Genomic DNA, 23,434 nt, shown 5'->3' with positions numbered 1-23,434 from the left:
GCATACTCGTGACGTCATGCCCTAATGAGAGACCTGTGTTTTTGTAAAAGTAAGACTAGTAATGTTTCGTGCGAAGATAGATTTGAAGAGAATGGTCATTTTCTATAATACGTGACTAAGCTAAGACCTACTACTGGTTCTTTTCAAATATTTGAATTGCCTAATGCATTCCTAGTGAATAAATAGGGGTTAAAAGTGTGTACATACCGAAGAGATATATCCGCCGTAATGTCTGAATTGGATGGTACACTATCTTTATTTAAGTTTTCAGCTTTTAAAGAGGGGATTTATAAGTTTTGAAGTCTTAAATTTGTAGTTCACTAACGGGTGTACTAATCTAAAGTTTTTTTTTAGTTCTGAATCTAATTAAATCGGAATGGTTCTTAGCTATGTTTGATGAATATTGGTTCAGCTGTTTAAAGATTTCCACCGCCGTTAGTTGAAAGGTGACATAAAAAAAAGTTATGTATACTATTTTTATTTTTTATAGGAAGACATATGATGAATGGAGATGTATGATGAATTTACCGCAAGAGAAAAGTCGATATTTTTTTATTTAATTTCTTTAAACATTATTTTCTCGGTTTCAATAAAATTAACGGCGGCAGATCAGCTCTTTTCTCTATTAGTGTAGGGATCGTAGTCATAAAATGAATATTTATTTTATTTTCACTCATACGATCGATTGAAATTTGGACCCAACGTGACCATTTTTTTTCCCCGCAGAGCGGGACACTTGTAAATTTATTATTGTTTTAAAAATAAACCACATGTTTATGATAGTTACGAAATATTTAATGATTAAAAATAAAAAAAAGAACTATTCTTGTGTAGTTTGGTGAGCTGGCTGTATATATTTTTCGCTTTCGCGCCATAAAGCGGTACGTATGGTCGTATACTATGTTAATTCGATGACATTACAATAAATACGATAACCTTGATCTGCAAACTACACAAATCAACAACTTACAGTAGAACTATCTAGTTTGGCTCTTTAAATTGGCGTAAACGAGTTTTCAGTTGACGGGTAGTGACTTTGTTGAGTTTTTGATTGCACTGTTCTGTATTGGGTGGTTTTAAATTTTAATTTAATTAACATATACTATTATAATATATTCTATACCTAAATAAATATAGGAGTTGTCTAAGAGTAGCTTAATTGAAGGCATGATAATTTTAAATTCCCTTTAGAAGATTTTCCAAGTATTTGAAACAGTACTTTGCACTCAAAACAGGAGGAATAAGTAAAGCTATTTCCATTAGTGTACATATGAATAATTTTTATAGCCGCTGTGTGTACCTGGAGAGCAAGGCCGTTATCGTGCCGTTAAAAAGGTTAATGCCTATAACATTGTTTTTTATCACAACACCATCTGGTATACACTATAAAATGATGAGCAACAATGTAAGCTATCGTGTATTGCAAATATTAAGGTTGGACTCTACTCGTCGGCACGCTACCGCATAAATCGCGTTTTAGTTATACACAATAATTTACACGATGATGATGATGATGATGTAAATTACCGTGTATTGCGAATTATAAGATTGGACCCCACTCGCTAGCACACTTCAGCACTGATTCCACTAACGATTGTTTTGTATAAATGCTTCAGCATCAATGGCATTTAGTAAGGATGCTATGCGGAAGCGTGCCAAAAAGTCGAGTCGTATATTCAGTCCGCAATGGAAGGTGTCAACGCACACGCACACACGCAAACGCTCAACATAATCTCGCACTAGGGAAACCCTGAATCGCAGGTGCCATGGACACACGCGTATACAACTACAAATTACACCCAAACTCACTCAGAGAAATAAATGTAGGCCATACGAATATATCTCCCCGCCCGGGAATCGAACCTGGGACCTCTAATGAACAGTTCAGTTTTTTTATGATATTAAGTGACTGGACGAATAAGTCATGCGCCTGGTGGTAAGCATTACGACTGTCTATAGCAATTGCAAAACCACTGCGCCCGCGTCACCCTGAGACATAAGTTGATAAGTTCCATGTGCCTATAATTTCACCTAAACCCCTACCCTTTAAAACCGGCAAACAGAAATGTGAGCATTATTATTTGGTGGCAGGTGTCAGTACTTCCCTGGACGAAATCTTTCACAAGGAGTTCTACCACTACTGTTCACGTGTTTAATTATTATGAAGTTTAATCGAACCTAGTTATTTCTGTTTCCAAGACTTAATATTACTTTGAATCCTAGTTATTTATTTATTGGAGATAAATATTGAGTCACTTCTGGAGAAGTGTAATGTCTCGAAAAGCTCCCGAAAAGTAACAAGACTATTATCTGATTGTAATCTCAAATGCATTGCCTCGATCTATCACTGTCAGTGCGTCCTTACGCCTATTTGTATACCCGCGGCGCTGCTACGGTCCGTCGCGCAGGCCGTCTCATCTATCATTATTCTTCCTTACTCTTGTGTAGGACAAAATGCCCCTTTCGTAACTCTGAAGAAAAGCTAATAGTATTTTTACACATTTTCCTCATATGTTTTGTACCGTGCGCGATTTATTTATGTGAGAATCCGTGGTAGCCTTGACGTTACGGTAAAAACTTTCTCAGTGGTAGGTATTGTGCAAGTTGACTACTTCGGTACACTTTTATGCAGTATCGAAAAAACTTCTATGTTTGCTTTATTTTTAAGTTTAATGAAGTGTGTAGTTCAACGAGCCGCCTACGGCAAGTATTTGTGTTGCAGCCGGCGCGTTTGTATTGCAACTGTCAACTGTTAGTAAAGTCCACTTGCGAGTAGAGATTTAGTGGGTACAGCTGCACGTCGACAGCACGCTGTGCGGCAATTTTAGTAGCAGTAGAAGCTCCTTGAGAAAGAGTTCGTCCCGCGAAGTACTTACCTATTTTTGCCGCTAAGCAATAATGTGAACATTACCGTGTTCCGGTCCTGAAGACAAGGGTGCTACTTTACAGGCACGTGGGGCTTGTCAGCTTATGTCTCAAGGTGACGGGAACAGTGGAGATGCAACTCTGATCTTTATGTTTTGAAGCTTTGAGTGGTACTACAACTGTCATGGACTGACGTGTTGGTTACCAGAAGACACACGACTTGTTCGTCCCGTTATAAAAAACGCTATACTTGTAGTCGGCAGTTTTATTTTTTTTTATTTATAGCGCAACAAGTGACATCAAAACAGTATGTGCCCTATTCTAACAGTGCTCAACATTCAAAAGTAGATATACTTAAACAAACGCTAAATTAATTTTCAGAATAGAAAAAAAAAAGCAATACGTTCTTTTACTCACAACAATGCAAGAAGTGTTACAACGGGTAACACAAAGGTTACCATTATAACACAACTGTCTGGGTAATACAGCTTGTGTATAAATGATAATAGTCAAAAGGGACGAAGAGTAAAGCAATGAAAAATGTAAAAGATGCTCCGAGAAAACAAACTATCATAAAGTTTCTAAACTTAAATACGTTACGACTTCGTTTCTTAACACAGAAATGTGTTACTTTAAATACTTTAAATTGTGCATGTCTTATTGACTTAAGATATTTATAAAGCTACGTAATCGAGTTTGTCTACAATTTCAACTACATAGCGGTTCCACAGCAAATTTGCAGGAAGCACTTCAATAGCCAACCTCCAGCAGTATGCTTGTAGGAATGCACTTGTTTCTAATAATGCTCACTATGTATGGAATGCCAACAGCCCTTACTCCTTGGAATATTCTTACAATCACTAGCCAGCAGAAACGAAGGGTTCATATAAAACGATTCCCGCTTGGTTTGTCTAAAAAATATGTATATTATTAAACTTCATCATCATCAACCCATTTATAAGTCCCACTGCAGGACACGGGTTTTTATCAGGCGAGTGTTTAGGCCATAGTCCGTTACGCTGATCTAATGTGGATAGTATATACTTATACTTTAGACATTTTTCGAGGGTTACGAATCTTCCTCACAACGTCTTCCTTCACCGAAAAGCTCATGGTAAATTTCAAATTAAATGTCGCACACAAATTCCGAAAGACTCAGAGGTGCCAGCCCGGATTCGAATAAACTGCCCAGTGTTTGAGAGGTATGTCAATCCATTAAACAACCACGGCTCCCAAGTGTTAAACCTAGTACTAAGTACTGCATGGGAAATGTCTCTAGCTGCCTTGCTGCATACCTTTTACAACGGTTTATTTTCTTCAAATACCGACTCTTCGCCACTGCTGCTACTATATCTAGAGGTACATTTTCCAGTTACCTCTTCACATTGTATTAGAGTATGGAAGTGTTTTGAGAAAGTAGTGGTGCTAACAAACTCACTAAAACAACTGTTTAACATCTCTCTCCAAATGCACTTTACGAAACAAATAACGTAAACCTACTTTCAGTTACTACCGAGTCATGAAATGACTGCTATCTTACAGTGGCGATAACTCGACTCCCACCGGCTTGCCTAAAATTTTCCACGTATAATTCAAAAGGCAGCGCGCATATCCCACCTCTTAAAAATCGTACATTCCAAATTTCAAATAATTCATTAATAAACGCGTGCATAAAGTCCTTTATAATACGATGTACTGTATTGTAGCCATCCCGGTTGATCTTAACCAATGACAGCATGAATAAGCCGCCATCGTCCCGGAATTTAATTCATTCATGAAATCAATTCGCTCACATCGAAACACACGCATACATTTGCAAAAAACATAGTGGAATACGACTTAATAATTGCGGCCCACAACCCGAAGATTATCGGGTTATCATCGAATAGCGTTCACGTAAATTTAAATCTTATTTCCACTAAGATACGAGAATAAAAGAATTGTTCTGCATTTATGACAGAAAAATACACTCCCGAATTCTGTTGCTGTAATTACGATTTTAACGCTAACGCGTTCAATGCATTTGTTGCGACGAAAACTGTACTCAGACTTACGTAAAGAACGTAGATGTTAGTGCATAGACATGTGCATTCGTGTTATTATAATTAGTAGTTGCAATTAAAAATTAAAACTGAAAAATTTGCTTCACCGTCGCGTATCGAAAGTTTGTTTTTAAAATTTTAAAGTAATTTACTACATTTGGCATTGAATTTAACAGTGCAAAATAATAACTATAAATATGTAGTCACTTATATGCTAATAAGTGTTGTGTTTAAGTGTGGCCAACACGCCTTTTTAAAGGGAAAAGAAGTTTTTATTAAGTGCTTTTGGTTTTGTTCCGGCTTTACTAACGACAATTTTCACGCCTCGCCACTGCTGTCTTATTAAGTAACTTTTTTACTTATAATTTTCATTTTAGACATATCAATTACAAAATTTGTGTAACTTGAAAAAAAAAATGAGATTCTAGCCTCAAAATGGACGGTCAAATTTTTGTGGACTCTTGCCCCTAGAATACCATGTTATGAATAAAATATACTGAAGGGCAATAAACTCTGGTCAAGTTTCTTCTTTTTTTGTAAGAAAATGAAGAGGAAACCAGTTTAGAGTAATTTCTAAATTATAGTTTCCCCGTCTTTCAAACCACCATTGGGCAACGGGCTGAATAATTGTTTTTTGAGCAAAAGTAATCCCCTTCACTCCTATTTACGAAAGTTATCAATAGAAATTGCACCTACGACCTGCAATTACCAGGGAACCAATGCAACATTCCATAGATTGGGTATAGCGGCTCGAGGTTGTTTATGGGTAAATTGGATATGTACTAATAAGCAACAAAGTATCAATCAACATGATTATAGTTTTACGAAAATAGGGTGACGAACGTGTCTAACGTTCGTCACCCTGAGACATAAGTTGACAAGTCCCGTGTGCATGTAATTTTATCAAAACCGGAATACAGCAATGCTGTGTAATTTTCAAACCTACCGCAGTTGCCAGTGAGTCATTTAAAAGGTTGATATATATTGTAATGACTCATAGATTTAATTAAACTGTTGCTTTTTAGTGAAAAAAGAAAAAAGTTATTTATTATTATCATGACTACGTTTCATTCTATATGTAGTTTAATTTACCTCACAACGATACCTATCTCTTTTTTAATCGACTTCCAAAAAGGAGGAGGTTCTCAATTCGACTGTATGTTTTTTTTTGTATGTATGTTACGCGATAACTCCGGTATATGTGAACCAATTTTCGTGATTATTTTTTTGTTGGAAAGGGGGGAATTCCATAGTGGTCCCATTTCATTTTGAAGAAAATCATCCACCTCTAAGGGTCGTATTCTAGAACTCTATTCAATACTCAAGTCAGGACTTGAGTACTGCAGTGAGCACTGAAAATCATACTCAAGCCCTTGCCATTAGGGTCGTATTTCCAGTGCTTGAAATCATACTCAAGTCTGCTCCCAGTCCTGACTCGATCATTGAGTAGAGTTCTAGAATACGACCCTTAGGGTGGCTGTTCACGCATGAAGATTCATTTTTATAAATAGCGCCTAAATTTTACTTAAGGAGCAATTATTTTAACGGTTGATTTTGCTATTTCTCCAGGGTCAAGTCCTATATAGGGCGAATTTAAGGATATTTCAATAAAACTTAGCAAATAGACGTAAGTCCACGTACTTTTGAGGTCGATTTTTTAGTACTCTGTACTGATTTAATTTATATGATAATAAAAAAAATAAGTGACGGTATAAACAGGTCCCGCGCCTGGTGGTAAGCGACACGCCTATTCAGAGCAGTTGCAGTGCCAATCGCAAAGATCTGAGGACGTAAATTGACAAGTTCCGTGTACTTGTCATTTCACCATCACACTTACCCTTCAAAACCGGAAAGTAATAGTGCTCACATTACTGCTTAGTGGTAAGGTAAAAATAGGTAAGATAGAAGTACTTCCCTAGACGAACTCTTTCACAAGGAGCTCTACCTGCTACAAATCTATCGAATATTTATTATGTACAAGTAAATACTTACTCCAAAGGCACTAAACCGTTTCGTGCGGCGGTTCGAATTGTCGTGCGGCCCGAGGAAGGCCTCCGACTTGGGCCGCGGCGGCCGCTTAGGTCTCATCACCACGCGCGCGTCTTCCCGCGCGCTCTCGTCAAGGAGCTTGGAGTCCGAAGACACTGACAGCTGTCTTCTGACCCGGTACTCTCCATTTCCGCCACCGCTCCAATCTGTTCAAAGAAATGTATTGGGTATAGTCAAGAAATGTTCCTTTGTCTTGTATTTAAATATTTCATCAATAAATTGACTTCGAAACAACGAAGTTTAATTCAGACAGAAGTTTGAGGTTAAATTCAATTTCATTATTCAAAGAAGTCCTTAATGTTCGTAAAAACGTCCAGAATTGAACATAATGAAGTAGATAATAGAACTGTGCACAGAGTTCGAACCTTGACTGTGCATAAAAAAACGTTACTCATTCGTAGCCTTAGTATAATAAAGCCACATGTAAGCATACATCAAGAGTGCTTTTATCACATGTAATTCATATGATTGTAACTAAAAAAAACCTATCTGGACAATTCGTGGAAGTATATCTATTTGCCAAGTTTATTTGAAATCAGTTACCGGAAAGTGCGCGAAACCGGATGAATTCCCAAGTTTGCCACTCTAAAGGTGGAATATTACCTTCAAATTTAAATGGGACCAATAATGATGTACCATCTTTCCAATAAAAAAAAAATCATCAAAATCGGTTCACAAATCGCCGGAGTTGTCGCGTTACATAAATACATACCAAAAAAAATACCGTCGAAACGAAAACCTCCTTTTTTGAAGTCGGTTAAAAAGTAATACGAACTACATTAAACACATTACGTATATGCAAAATTTTATAACTGCCCTATTTCAACATCTAAAAGTTATCCACTAATTTCGTTCGTAAAGTCTCCAAGCCTCTACTCTGAAAAGTTGACATCTTGCAGATGTGGCCTTATTACATTAAAGGAGCTAATTACGACAAACGCACATTTTATGTGCCCAATGCCGTCGTTGACGATACAAAATTATTAAAACAGTCTGATACACAAACATTTTGATTGAAAGGCTCGGCAATTGACAAGTTGAATATTCAGACACGATTCCCTCGCCCTCCTGTGCTTAGTAAGCAAATTAATGCATAAAAAAGGCTGCGAGAAGTCGGTGTCTGAAAGGAGCTATTTCTCTTTCGGTGTTGATATCACGGTACCGACGGCAAGGAAGCTCTCGAATCGCTTTAGAGTCACAAGGACGCGATATCGCAGCGACGTAAACACGAAACGAATAAATCATCCGCCGACAGCGAATCCGCTAACAAATCGATTACCGAGACAATCGGTCATGACGATTTAAACGAGAAAATAGCAGTACCAGTGTGAATTGGCATGTTTCACGTAAATAAACACTTTAATAACTGCATAATAAAGCTGGCTACTGTCACAATAGAGACCAATTAAAATTTCTTTCACATGGAAAACAGCATTAATAATATCTGACTTTGCTGTTTTAAAATAACAATATGACTTACTCTCAAAGCTAGAAAATGGCTAAGAAAGTGTATGAAACACTTTCTTAAGTTCAAAGTAAGGAGAAAAAACCCTACACCAGCATTATGTTATTTTCTTGTAAATAACGAATACTGATTTGAGGATCAATTTGAGTAGGGATTATTTTACGATTTCTTTGTGAAATTTGCAAGACGTAAAGCGTAGAAACGTTATCCCGAAAAGTTGAATTTATGGGGCACACGTTCGCATAAGTTGTGTTCTGGCCCAGACAGTTTATGGGTTAGAGTGCATTCACTATTCAGTATTCAGGTATCGGGGAATAGAGGCGTTTATGCGGAATTTATGCGGCGTGCCTGGGTGGCCGCCCACCTGGAGTCTGCACTCAATGGGTATCAGACCACACGGCACCGGAGCAAGGTTGAAGTGTAAAGGAGGATATTGTATAACAGCTTTGTTAGAGAATAAAGGCGCTTGATGATAATGCGGGCGAGTGTTCTCGAGACGGATAATATAGGCTCTGAGTTCAGAAAAATCACTGATTGTGTTGTGTCTATTGTGCCAGAAAGGCAAACCGTCCGCTCAATCCAAATGATATAACTTTCTCTTGAGTTGAAAACGTGTGATGTTTTCCGGGCAGCTTCAATAACGAGAGTTATCAAGGGCTAGCGAATTCAGTACAGAGCACAGATGTTGGAAAATGACAATTTCGCATGTAGCACCCTTGTCACGTACGGTCACAAGTGGGTCAGAGGGGGTAACGCGGCAAAGGACAGGGCGCGGCATACCGCCAATACTGCATTATCGATAACGGTAAGCGTTCATTGCCCGCTTTTATTAATTTTACCAGATATTATCCGACTCTCGAGTTAGTATTACGAGCACTGATTTGATTACAGATATCGGAACTTTATCGAAGCTTTCGTACAATATTGGTTTGTGAACTATGATATGATGCGTTTGGATGACGAAACAATGTAATTGAATAATAAGTTTATACGTATTATTAGCTAAAGTCAATGTTTTATTAGAAAAGAACTTTAAGTAACATAGAAATAAAACTGATAATTTATAATTCATTAGTTTGTGAAAACACAGGACGTGTAGAAGTTGACGTGTGTTGTATACGCGCAGACGACACGCGTTTCTAGAACGCGCGTTGAACGCGCGTGTACGGCGCCGAAGATGTTTGAAAAGCAGATTATTGCGTTTGTATCGATATAAAGGCGCGTTCGAAGCGCGTTTGAATCTAATCATACATCGCGTTACAAGACTGAGGAAAGGGGCAGGGGAGGGGCGCGCGCTCATGCCACCGCGCCATATTATTATACGAGCGTCATCAGTGCGTATACGCCCCGCAGACGCGCTGTAGTGAATCGATCCAACGCACGCAAACATCGCGTTGCAAGCAAGAAGCGTATATACTCCACTGGAGTTTACACTTACATTTCATGTAGGTAGTTGCTTCATTTAAAAAAATTAACTGAAATTAAAAAACAAAACTAAAATTAAATCTATATTTTATCAAAATGCGCGATACACACACGTTTACGGGGCGCGTATGAATTTGTGTACGTGTGCATAGGTTTACTGGCTACGACTGAATCTCGTTTGAATCACGTTAACGCGCGTCATCAGCGCGTCCTATGCGCGTCGTCCGCGCGTATGAAATACGCCGTGTGCATAGGCCCTTAAACGCGGTGATACACGGATTAATTTTATTGACAATAATTGTAAAATGTAACTAGACGTCAAAATATTAATAATTTGAATGACGTTAAAATAAATATTATGTCAATTAGACAATGAAGTCGAGGATTTCAAAATTCTTCTATTTTCCGTTAATAGTGTTATAGATCTCGTCTCAGTGAAATTTGCGCTCGAAATTCACAGGTTAAATGCTGAATAATAAACGACTTCCTTAAGTTGCAGCTGACGGCTCCATGGATTGTATCGATGGAGCTATAACACTTTAGAAAAAGAGGAACATGTACAATACACATGTCCAAATGTCCTTATGCCGTATATTTAATGTAATAAATAGTATAGAAATATAATACATCAATTCTAATAAGGGGGTCTGTGAACCGTATTCGTCGAACGGCCATATTTTACGATCACCTCCTTTTACCGGCCCAATGCATATATCCCCAGCTAGCAGGCTTTACGCTTGTGTCATTTTTCATAACACGGAAATAAAAATGTTTATGGGGCCCCAAAGTGCCTCGTCATTTCTGGCGCGGCTCAGAACTCGGTATTCTTGTATATACGCGTAATTAATATGGCCGCCCGACTGTCATCGTTCAGTTATATCTATTACGACGTCCGTATAGGCAATTTACTAATCTAATTATTAGCCTTTAATGTTTGTCTGTGCGTGTGAATTTAACTAACGTTAAACGTTGTTTTCAGCATGATTCACGATCGAATTAATGGTTTGTTGCCCATTCATAATTTAATTTCACTAATTTTCAGGTAATGACTGTGTAAATAGGTCACTTTCTCTGTAGCGCTTGAATTGTTGAAATGCTCGCGCTTATTATTGCGCAATTCGCAAGAGAAAAGTTGCGTACATTATGTGAATTAATCATTAACATTTCATGTCTTGTTTGACACGGGGCTTTGAACGACGCAATGGTACGCTCTTGCAGGACCGAATAATTTGTGACATCGCGACGTGTGAACGTGACCTAGTTGAGGAACTTTTCAAATTATCCCAGAACAATCATAATCCACAGGGCACAATTAATATGCATAAGCTTACAGTTAGGTATGTATAGGTATTTAAGGCATTTACAAATGATCTTTATGCAAATGGCTTCCCAGCTTAATGAGCATTAATGCGTTGAAAAGTATGATGAGGTCAGAATATAAAAAGCCCGCTACATTTGATAGCAATATTAAATATACTTTTTTTCAGGAAGATAAAAAAGTATTATAGCGCTGAAGTAATTTCAAATATAAAGGGAATAAAAATGGCTTTTTTTAGGGGCTTATATTGCGTGACGGGATGCAATTTGGCTAGTAACACGTAGTAACATGATAGTATGACGATAATTAATAACTGAAACACCCATGAGTCGCACAAGCAGTAATCAACTACATTTGAAATAACAGCGACGTACTGTTAACTCAATAGATGCTTAATTGGCAGCTAATCATATTTGCGCTTAATTAAATAACATTTGTAACAAACGACTTCTCAGTAAGTACACTTTGCAACAGACAGAATATTAATCAAACCTTAAGAGAAAGCTATTGATCAAGAATAATGGCTTGACAGAAGCTATCGTGAAGATAAAAGAGATGAAAACAGCTATCTGATCGATTAACAGAACCTATTTATGATATTCGTATTTGAAAGGAAGACTCGTGAATAGGTAGTTAAATCTTAATTAAGAAGAAAACAGCTTATAACGCAAACGTTAAGAGATATAATACAAATTGAAAAAGATAAAAAAATTTTGAGTTTTTTAGAATGTTATTTCAACAATATATCATCCAAAACAAATGCACATCAAAACGGGCAGTGACAAAATCGCCATTAATTCTAGTTATTCACAGCGAACATAATGAAAATGAAATACCACCCAGTCATAAAATAAAGAACGCAGCACGACATCAAATCAGATGTCTATCTAAAACAGTGTCCGAGTAAAAACAAACACGACCCCATATTGCTTGTTTATTCATTCATGGGTTTATAAGATACCCCTCGGTGGCGAAACAATAACTTGTTTACATACTAAACTACGGACTCGCGAGCCGTTAAGCCTAGTAGTCAGATTTATGAGAATGTAAATGGATAGAAGGCCATTTTGGATTATACGAATGGCTTTTACGGATATTTAGGTAGTGGTGCTGGGGTGGGAATGCTCCAATATTCATTAAGACTGATAGACAATGATATCAATATAATGAAACGTACTGTTAGAAATAAGCGGAACGATAAAACGTGAAGTAATTATTTGAAACGAGAAAAATTTAAAAACGAAAACAGAGAGATATATAAAAGAACGCTGCGTTGAGAAAGGAAACACGAGTTTTTTATAAAAAACGGAACAAGGGATCAAAGTTGTTAATAAATATTCATTAATTAAACATCGTTAGGTCTAACTGACGAGAAAATGCAGCACAAGAACAAAAAAGCTAAGAATAAAGGCATTAAGTATCTGAAAAATGTGCACGATTTACGACAGTAATCCTATAGCAATGATATGCGGTCGTTGTCGCGACTAAAGTATGATGACTGGAACACCAATTCGCCACAAACGCAGTGATTGGTTCATAAATATTTATACGTCAGCGTTTATTTACACATGTCAGATGAGAGGGTGGCGCTGACACGGGCCCTGTGGTATTGTTTGGGACGCAATGGACTGAAATAAAAAAATATGCATTTTACGGTCAAATAAAAATAAACAAAGAACTTTCACCTAAGGGATTTTTGAACAATCTCATATATGAAGCAATCCTTTATTGGAACAAAACTGTTGATAGCAAAACAAAATATATTCAATACAGTTTTTACTGTTGTGTTGGTTCAACATATTGTTAACTTAGAGCCTGTGCACACGGCATATTTTTTACGCTTATACGACGTGCAGATGACGCGGTTTAAACGAGATTTAGTCGCAGCCAGTAAACCTTGGCACGCGTTCATAAATTCGATTCAAACGCGCGTAAAACGCAACACAGATGAGTTTCTCACGCACTTTTGTATAATTTTACAAAATACGCCGTGTGAATAGACTTATAGACATTAATTTTGTTAAATACAATATTCAAAGTCTATTCTAACCTGTACTCTAACTGTAAAGTAATATTAATTAAATTTTTATTGAATTGATATTCAATTGTTTTTTTGTGAAATTACTCTACTAGTTTGTTATAATTATTAATACAAAGATCGAACACTCAGAAAAACATCCTTCGATCCGGCCGGATTCGAACCGACGTCCTCTAGCATACCGTGTTAGACGCTATACCAACTAAGCGACGGAACGAACCAGCGGACCTCACGAATTTTTCTATGAGCTTGTTGTCGTGTCTTTAAAGTTGTAATTGTTACTTTTCCAGTAATCTCGAAATGACTACTTCTAGCATGAACACCGAGTCTTCACAGGCGACGAGGGAAGTCATTTCTGGTCAGTACGCCGTACCATCACGTCTAATTCCGTCTCTCGTGACAAGATATAACGTGCTTGACAAAACCAAAATTCATACGAGGTATGAATGAAGGTATGAAGGTCAAAACAGGCTTCATATCAATATCTCTACGAGCAGGAAGGTAACTAGTCTTCGTGCGCGATGAAATCAAATTGGTAGGCCCATAACCACGCTTAGGTGGTTTTCATTTACATCCGGAAGTTGAGTCCTGCGAGGGTAATAACGCGAGGTACGTACAGAATTATAGTTAATGCAATTCAATAGTAAATACTAATTGTTCTAGTGTCAAGAAATGGACGTCGAGTGAGAGAACTTGGGCACCGACGGGGTACAATAGCTTGAATCACTGTGGTCTGTGGTCTGTGGCCTGAATGGATAACGTGCGTTATTAAAACGCCTTCTAACGGGAATAGAATTCATTAATTAAAAAATCCAACCACGACCACATTGAGACGTCAATCTTCATAATCGCTGTCCAAGATTAATAAAACGTGATAACTTTATTTTATAGCGTCACTCATTTAGATGATCAAATTATAACACAAGAAATCATGGAGAGAATCAATGTAAACATAAAACAGTCGCGGAACGGGTTCTTTTGTTTTTAGGGCATATTATTCCTTTGAATTTAGCAGTTCGAAGTATATGGCCTGAATACATTATCGTACAGTTGTTTTTCGGTTTGGATGGTACGATAACATATTCAGATGAGAAAAAAGATTGGTAGCACGCAATGCGCTTTCAGTACAATGAATTTATCGTTTTATCTAACGTTTATACGGGAAAGGATGGCAAACAATTTCACGGCGAGATAGGATAATGTCAAGGCAAGAATTGTCCAGCTTTCATAAAGTGCAAATGAGTATGTGACGGGGCTTAGAAAAGATAATTTTAGGAATACAAAGTGGCTCCGGGTCTGTTTTTGATAAGGATTAGGCAGAGCATTTCAACGAACAAACGGTTTAATTTAACAAACTTTATTAAATGTTACAAAACGCCAATTAAATTTTCTCGGGTACGGCAATTTTTGACCATTGCGTATAAAAATAAGAAAAAATTAAAAGAAAGGCTGCTATGAATATTATATTAAAAAAACAAACAGGTAGGCAGCAAAAGTGTACTCTAATTTTTAAAACAAATTGTTTATTTCAGATACAAAGAAATATTTAAAATGTTTATGCTGGCGTGTATAACCCAGGCTGTATTTATGACAATGCAACAATTTAATTGTATATAAAATAGCGTGTTCGACATGTACACGAAATTACTCAAGCGTAATTCCACGTAATACATATTGGGCATTATTTGCACGAATCAAATAATCACGTATTTGGTACAGTGATTAACAAAAATCTAGCTTTATGATAATGCCGCATTGCGACAGTTCAGTGTGAGTAGCTTTTGAATACATTCTATACGCAAGCGACACAACCACTTTGTATAAATGAAAAGTGCTGTTGAATGGATGATGCTCACGCATAACGAGTGCTGATCCTTTGTAATTGCATTTAGAGTCATAGAAACTTAGTCATGCTTATGGAGAACTAGGTCGTATGTCGCAGATGTATTTTTATTTACTTTTGCGCGTAAATATACTCGCCTTCCTCGCAAGGGTGACGGAGTGAACGATATCATGTCCAAATTTAATTTCTATGACATATTTTATTATGATATAAATATATATATAATAATGAAATAATAAATATAAGTAATATATTTTTTTAAATAATAATAACGCTAACACTTAAAATGACGAAACGATCCAGCCGTGCGCCTGGTAAAGGAAATGCCTAGCAGTACTGCCACTTAGAGCTTTAGTCGCAAAGATCTAAAGGGCGCTGCCACCGCGTCCGTCACCTTGAAACATAAAGTTTTATCATTGACCTACCAACAAATGGACGTCGGGTCTAATACAAAAACCACGAAAAAAATGTCCGAAGTTAACCTATACAAACGTAGTGACATGTAATGAAATATAAAAAAACTAAAACATTTAATTTAAATAGTAACGTAAACGTAAAGGGCCCAAAAACACCATATTCAGCTTCTACTTGTAGCTTAACAAAATGCACCATATTTAACTTCGACTGAAAATTACTATATTATTTTGTCGAATTTTGTACAAATTCACTTCAAGAAATAATAAAGAGTTGGGCAGATACATACATACAAATATTACAAATGTGAAAATAAGCGTGTACTATAAGAAATGTACCGATATTCCAACTAAACGTTAACTCAAATCAATTTATAAAACCGATTTATAATAACCGTTGCATTTTCAAATAATTTTGATGCTTCTTACAAAGCTAAAATTAGCTTATGTTTTGTAATATTCCAATAAAATACATCTGACATTATGAAAATTCGAGCAAATGTATTTTCTGACTTCTGATAGGTAAAACGAGGCGTAAAACGAGTACAACAATATTTTGTTAGTTATTGCTAACGTTTCATAAAAAGTCATTTTAAAAACAAGATTAAATCAACAAGACTCTATAGTTTCTTTGTTCCAAATATTCCAATCGCTTACGGTTCGAACAAATGAAAATAACCAAGAAGTTTATATGAGCTTCTTGAAATTGACGTAAAGGGTATCTGTCCATCTTTTGCCGTGCAATGTGTAGAAAAAGGACAGTTAGCTACTTGATTATTTTGTTTGCTTTTTAATTTAAATTTACGATTAATTTATATATAAACTAAAAACTATACAACTGTACAAAATAACACATTTAAATGATAACTATGATAACACAACATATTTGTCTAGTGAAAATACGATACAGAATCCTGTTTTTACACTTTACTGCAGACAACTTATTATTATATAGTACAACATGATTGACAACCGCGCTGTCAGTCGAACAAATGAAGACTGTTGCGCGATTGACGCTCTGTATGCGATTTTAACGCCCTATAGGTGTGGACACTTTTTAGCGCGAACCCGACGTCCATTTGTTAGTAGGTCAATGGGTTTTATGGACTGTAATTTCATCAGCACCCTTACCCTTCAAAACTGGTAATATTCCCTGGACGAATTCTTCCAGAAGGAGCTCTACTGCTGCTAATGTCATTGTTGTTACATTACTAATATAAATGACATTGCACTAATATACTCTAAAAAGGTGTTTCCTAAAGCTACTAACCGTAATGTGAGTCTTTATCGTGCGGTATATTCCCGTTGGGCTCGAGCCGGTCCAGGCACTCCTCCGAGTAGCCGTTGTAGTGCAGCGACGAGTCTCTGCCTCCGCCGTTTTGCCGCCCGCGGCATTCACTACTATCGCCGTCTGGCTCGTCTTTTGTTGCTGCAACAATAACATTACAAGTGCTATAACATATATTGTACCTATCTATGTATGTGTGCTTACATCGTTATGCAAAATCTCGCCGATATCCTCTGTTCTTTATGTCTATAATGTATAGAGTCAAGTCTCATTGCTGGTATCGAATGTGGTTTCCCAAAGAAGTATACTTAATCAAGATTTCAATTGTAAAAAGTAATATCATTTATCGGCCTAAGTAGGCCACAAGCCAAACACAGTCTTTGTGAGGAGAAATTACTTTCTAAATTCACACGACACTAAAATTCAACATCTCATTTCACAGTGCTTTTATTTTGATGAATAGTCAGCCATATGTTTCGAACGCCACTGAACAGTGTCCAAAATTAATTACACGAACCCAAAGCTATATTTACGTGTATCTATCTCAACTATAATTAATAATGCTTAGTAAGGAGGCAACAGTAGAACGGCTACAAGGCTACCAAAATATTTTTGCAGGCAAGTAAATTTCGGATTCGTGAATATTGTAAGGGTTCTTGTGCAGTGAGCGCTGATTTCGGGGGCAAACGTAAGTTGGTCGCACACTAAGATCATTAATGAGTCGAGCTGAAAGATGCCAACAAAGTAAAACCTCCCGACGACGGTAATAATGAGGCAACAAATTTATAACCATCAAGTTCCTAACCCATAAAAAAGAAAATTAAATCATAACTATAAGGCATAATTTGCCACGTTTGGAAAGTAAGAAAATGTAAATGAAGTGTACAATTAAATTAATCCTGCCTTTTTGTCGAAGCCTCTAATGAAAACATTAAACGTATCATGAAGATTGATAGTATCCCTCTAAAAGCGATTAACGAGCATCGAATCTCGGGTCTTGAGTATTGAAGCCGTGAGTAGCCTCAGAAAAGAATAGCAGGCGTCTAATGAACTGCAAAAAGTGTCAAAAGAAGGGGATTCAATCATTTATACGGGGCGTGAGTACAAGAGCAAATTGCAAAATATGATGTGCAAAATTTCCTTTCTGGAAAATTCAATTTTGTTGCGGACGCGGTTCATTTTGCCGGCTTATTTTATCGAATTCACTTCATTGAAATTCATAACGATCGACTACGCAGCGTAATCATTTCGAATAGGTAAATTAATAAATTTAATTGATAAGTGAACGACAACCACATCAATTGTTATTTGTGGTACGAACACGACAGTTAAAATCAACACAAAACATACCTAATTTGTTACGATTTTTAATACAAAGAAACATTTTTTTTTCCTCGCCCCGATGGGACTTGAACCCATAACCACGCTGTACCGTAGCGTTACTCTATAACTAAATGAACTACAGGACAAATTATCGAGTTGACGAATTTTTTTGTTACAGATCTTTGTGCTGGTTTTCGACTTTCAACGCCGCAAAAGTGACATCTAGCGAGAGATTTTCAGAAACCTCATCGCAGCCGTATCTTTGTTATTTCAAAAATGCTCATGAATAAGTTAATTATAAATTAAGTATTAAAACTAATTACTTAATGTAAAATATCAGTATTGTAAATTTTTATTTTTAATTGTCTTGACATTAATGATAAATATTGCAAACGTAAAGTGGTAGTAAATGAGTAGTATGTTTTAGATAATAAACCGACAGATCCACATTTTCGGTAACAATTTGTCAACTAATTTGCATTTACAAGGCAGTGTCGTAGTAGCTAGAGGAAGACGTCTCAGGCGTATTTTGGGGACAGGATATTAAGTGACAACTGTCGCCCCGGGACACCTAACTTTAATTGGCTGCCCCCGAACACAGCTCGAGAGAACCCGTGGAGTGTGCTAATTATCTCATTTTATAACGATGACTGCTAACATGCTCAAATGTCAATTTATTATCATGAGATATTATTTTGTAAGGAATTTACTTAAATTGTTAGGAGTAAATGCGCACGGACAACTCTTGACGCTCAGCCCGGGCACTTTAACATATCTCCGCGTCAAATGAGTAAATGAAGCGCACAATTCGCGGTAATTTATTACACATGCCAAGTTCACGTGTGTCCACAAAGAGAAGCAGCCACCTGGCGCCCAGGGGAGATTACCCACTTTCGACACTAGCTTTCTCGAGGAAAAATATGCCATAAGCATCTTAATTTGTAATTGTAATCGTTTACCGCGAATTCCTCTTAAGGCAAAGTTAGTCTTAATGTTTATTAAATTGCAGCTTCTGTAATCAGATTTCAGAGGTCGGCAATAAATATACATCAGTACAGAGCATATACTGAACCTTCGCATAATATACGAATAAAATGCGACCTGGTGAGGAACTGGGAACACGATCCGGAATAAATTACTTGGCTTTACTTTTGTCTCAAACTGTTCACAGTTCACATGCAGCTGCTACGGCTGAGTAAAATTTCTAAAGCACTATTTCACGTAGACAAAGTGAGGCGACAACCGGTGCCCCGGGGCGGGCGCGCTTAATTGAGACGCGGTTGAGCATTCAAGCCCCCCAAAGTCGCAACTCACGTGAAATAATTCATCTCACACAATTTCACAAACCACATACCTTCCATTAGTTTCTACTACAACTCGAAAGACGAGGACACCAAGCGAAAAGTTACGTACGGAATGAGTCGCTAGAATCAGATTAGGACGTTATGTAAAGGTGTAAGCTGTGTTTCTCCAAGGCGATATTTCGTACAAACATCCTACGAATGCAGTGTAAATGTAGTTGGAAAACAATGGTTATTGGTTTTTTCCGGGCTGGATTATCGTGGGATTAAAGTGGAGCTGGTCGAAGCACGTGCGCGGGTGACTGCGATAAGACGCCCCTTATAAATGAGTTCCGAAGAACAATGAGTGCACACGTTTGCGTGTCGAAGTACTGTTCCGTGTTACGTATAGATTAAACTAGATAGAGTCACATTGTTACAGTTTCATCTCAGAACTTCCGACTCCGGCAGTGAAACTACTCGCAAAGCATAACTAATCTCAATTAGTTCTGACTTGACAAATGCAGATAGTTCGTCAAAGACTTAATTTGTCACGACAAGATCTCTGATGCCGCTTTTCTGTCCCCGTGCAATATTAACAATCGGAATTTAATTTTCATCCAACTGCATTCCATAAAATAACTAACAAATAAGTGCTAACGCCAAAAAGGTTCTCAATATTTTGACGTCACTCACAATCACGTGATACGATAATAACTTTACCGGTTAACTTTGACAGACAGTGCTCTTGTGTACCAACAAGCGTCAACAAGCCCTAAGTGCAAAGATTTGAGTGTTTACAACAAATTGCGACAAACTTGATGAGTGGAAAATGTATACGCATATGTAGTATTACTTGTATTCCGGCTTCTTAAAAACTCGGTAATGTGTAAAATGGCTGACAATTACAAAGAACTACATGGCAGCTAATAATTCATTTCCTTGAGACAACTAGTTAGTTTTAGAGATACGACAGCAGTTACTTTGATTTACTGCGACTCTTTATACTATAATTACGTTCCACTAATAACTTGGGGCTCTGTTCAGATTGTAATTATGGAAAATTTTAGTACTTTGACAATACAACTAATGTTAGAATAACTAATTCAACTAATGTTAGGTTTTCAAGAAAACATAAACTGAACACTGGAAGTCAAACATTTGTTGAAATGTAGGTTTTGAAAGTTATTAGAAAAGTAAATATCGTAACATAAAATTTCATCGTAACGTCATGACTTATACTAAAACACGAATGAAACTCGGAACTGTCCCAAGTAAGGTCATAACGCGTAACTTACGTGTTTTACGAGCACTGGAATAAAGGCAGTGCATTATTATTTACAACTGGTTCACAATTACTATTGCACTGGAGTACTAGAATAATGTAAGAGAAGATTTAAAAATATATGAACATGTGCTTATAAAAAGATTGTGTATATTATTAAAATAATATATATATTATGTATTATAAAAGTGAACAAATTAGTGAAAAAACTGGACTATCTGGAAATAGTAATTTAAACGATTAACAAAATATATTGTTCATAAAGACGAAAGTTCTTCAGGAACTAAAAATTGTATACAACATGACTTAAATCAAAAGTTTTATCCTTCAATTTCAAGAACTGGGAAGTGACTTATCGAGGGAAAAATGTACCTATACACTTTTCTGCTCGAAAGGAAGCATCTGCTATAAGTGTCAATTGGGATTCAGTTGAACTTCTTCATTAGGAAGAAGGCGATTGAAATGGGTACAAAAAAGTTTTTGCTAATTTCGACTAGCAATTTATGACTAAATAATGCTTTGGACTTTGACACGTGATAAGGGTTAGACAACCGTCACAACAACGTCAAATTGAAAGTAGGTACATTTATCTAAACGCCTAACATTATCATATTAGTAAACGTTCTATATAGCTTCGAAACACGTATACATACCAATGTGTAATTATTTCACATACAGATTACAATATCTTAGGACTCATAATCAAGATATCATCACTTTATTTGTTACCATTGCGTATAATTTCCTCAAAAATTTAGTTAAGTGTGTGGCATAGCTTAATTTAGTCAAAATAAGCCTTTCATTTCGACTTCCATATCTGTATTATACGAAGGGACGAAGGGATTGCAGTCTTCGAATGCCAGTGTCAAAGTTGATGAGGGTCCCGATCGGCTGCGGTCAGCACAGCTTTCGACAATGTTGGAGGGCGAAGGCTTATCGACGGCTTTTCCCGAATCTTTTTTATTTGTCCGACACTTATACATTTACCTGTAGCGGTGGGTTGTTTGATTAAGGAATTATACTTCAGTTGTTAAATTGGATTGGCTGAGGGCAAGATTACGCTAGTACCAAAAGGGAGGTCGCAAAAAAACACCAACAGATATTTCACCTTTTTGTCGACGCAGCTAACAAAAACTAGACAGTTTTTCTGCGTCAAGTAAAGAAGTAGTCCTCCTGCTGCGAGTGAAAGCTTTTGTTGACGGTTTTCATAAAATTAATTTTGGTTAATATTCTTTAATTCACAGGCGACCATTTTAGGAAGTTAAATGATCTCTAAATTTGCTTCAACTTTTAACGGCTGTGACATCGCAGTTGGGTGACACAAAAAGGCAGGAGACATTTTGCACGTCACTTTCCCCGACAGCGAACATATAGGTCACTTAATACCTAGACTAGACTATGTTTAGCCGGGATCGACAGCCATCTTACGTAAACGAGCTTTACACAATCCAAATTTAGCATAGTTTGCAATTATTAACTGTGTCAAAAATAAAAGCAATGTTCTTAAGACATTAAAATAAGAAGTATTGGTGGTACATTTGTCAGGGACATGGACCCATCGTAGATATAGGAAAAGCAATAACAGTGATTCACAATTGTCGATTCGAAGTCGACGCGGAAGTAATATCGCCAATATACTTAATGATTCAATATTTGACAATTTAAGATGAATGATGTTGTATGAGTAACAACTTTTCAATAATAAATGGCTCATGTTTGTAATCATTTGGCTGTGAATAGGAGAAGACAGACAATAAAACGGTCTTTCCGTCGGTAAACACAAAGTAAATAAGTTGAACGCGAAGAATGGATACGGGAAAATACACTCCACGAAAATCTCTTTGAAAATAAAATCCGTACCGAAATATTCATTCAGTTCCCATTCGAATATATTGTTCCCCTATAAAACGCAGCACAATCGCGAATTTACCCTCAAAAATCTTTTCAGAATTGGCTACATTCTCTCGGCAATGTAGTAGGGGTTATCTTTACCAAGATCTATTTGTTTAAATTTAAAGACAGTGATGGACATAAAATGATACGTGGTAAAATTGACACATGAAAATAGAAAAAAATTAAAAGTTTCATGCTGATGGTTCGATGTGGCAATGCTGAAGATATTTTTATTATATCAATTCTTTAAAACATAAGAAACGTGTTATGGATGTGAAGGAAAGCACAATGTCCTTTAAAACGTGAACTTTGCGTACGCCTCTCGCTTCAATTACGTAATCTCAAAGACACACCAAGAGCGTAAGTAAACCTCAAGTATCTCGTCGCAATACCAAAATCCATTACGTAAGTAACCGGGAGCCGACCTATTTCCCAGGAAGGGAAGGAACGCGACCAAAATCGTATCGAAAGGTTAAACTTCATACAAACACCCCTCAGTAAGATATAAACGACAGCTACCCAGTGCTTATCTAAAACAAGTGTACGTCAGAGAAATCTATAGAATGATAAATGTATATAGGCTCCAATGATTATGATAGTGGAGTGCTATATAAAATACAATCGAAGTAACGTTAAAAAAATTTGCTTTGAAACAGAGAAAAAGAAAATTAGAGAATAAAAACAACGACGTTGATATCAATCGATTCCAGATATGTATCCTTATTCTACGATACAAAATAACTGTTTCATGTGGATCTTTCGTAGGTAGATCATAGAATACACGCTCCACTGATCCGGAAACGTCCTTGCTCGATCAAACCGCATAGCCGGATAATACTGACATTTACTAAGTTAAAAAAAATACATGTAGGTGGGTGTGTTAGTGTAAAAACAGAACAGATTTAGA

The 23,434-nt window shown here is 36.8% G+C and overlaps 1 protein-coding gene across 3 annotated transcripts in view; it reads right to left on the bottom strand.

The window, feature by feature from the left end:
- Positions 1-23,434, bottom strand: part of LOC113228082 (cyclin-dependent kinase 14) — a 99,657-nt gene that overhangs the window by 21,265 nt on the left and 54,958 nt on the right. For all 3 annotated transcript variants that reach the window (XM_026461224.1, XM_026461226.1, XM_026461225.1), the window contains exons 3-4: positions 16,729-16,887; positions 6,900-7,102 (exon numbers count right to left, since the gene is read on the bottom strand). In XM_026461224.1, coding sequence (XP_026317009.1) covers positions 6,900-7,102; positions 16,729-16,887 — 362 coding nt within the window. The remainder of the gene's footprint in view (positions 1-6,899; positions 7,103-16,728; positions 16,888-23,434) is intronic.

Source organism: Hyposmocoma kahamanoa, unplaced genomic scaffold (genome assembly GCF_003589595.1).
Source record: "Hyposmocoma kahamanoa isolate Upper Pololo Valley unplaced genomic scaffold, ASM358959v1 220, whole genome shotgun sequence".
Lineage (NCBI taxonomy): Eukaryota > Metazoa > Arthropoda > Insecta > Lepidoptera > Cosmopterigidae > Hyposmocoma > Hyposmocoma kahamanoa.
The sequence above is the reverse complement of the archived record's forward strand: the minus strand, read 5'-3'. Positions and strand labels throughout refer to the sequence as shown.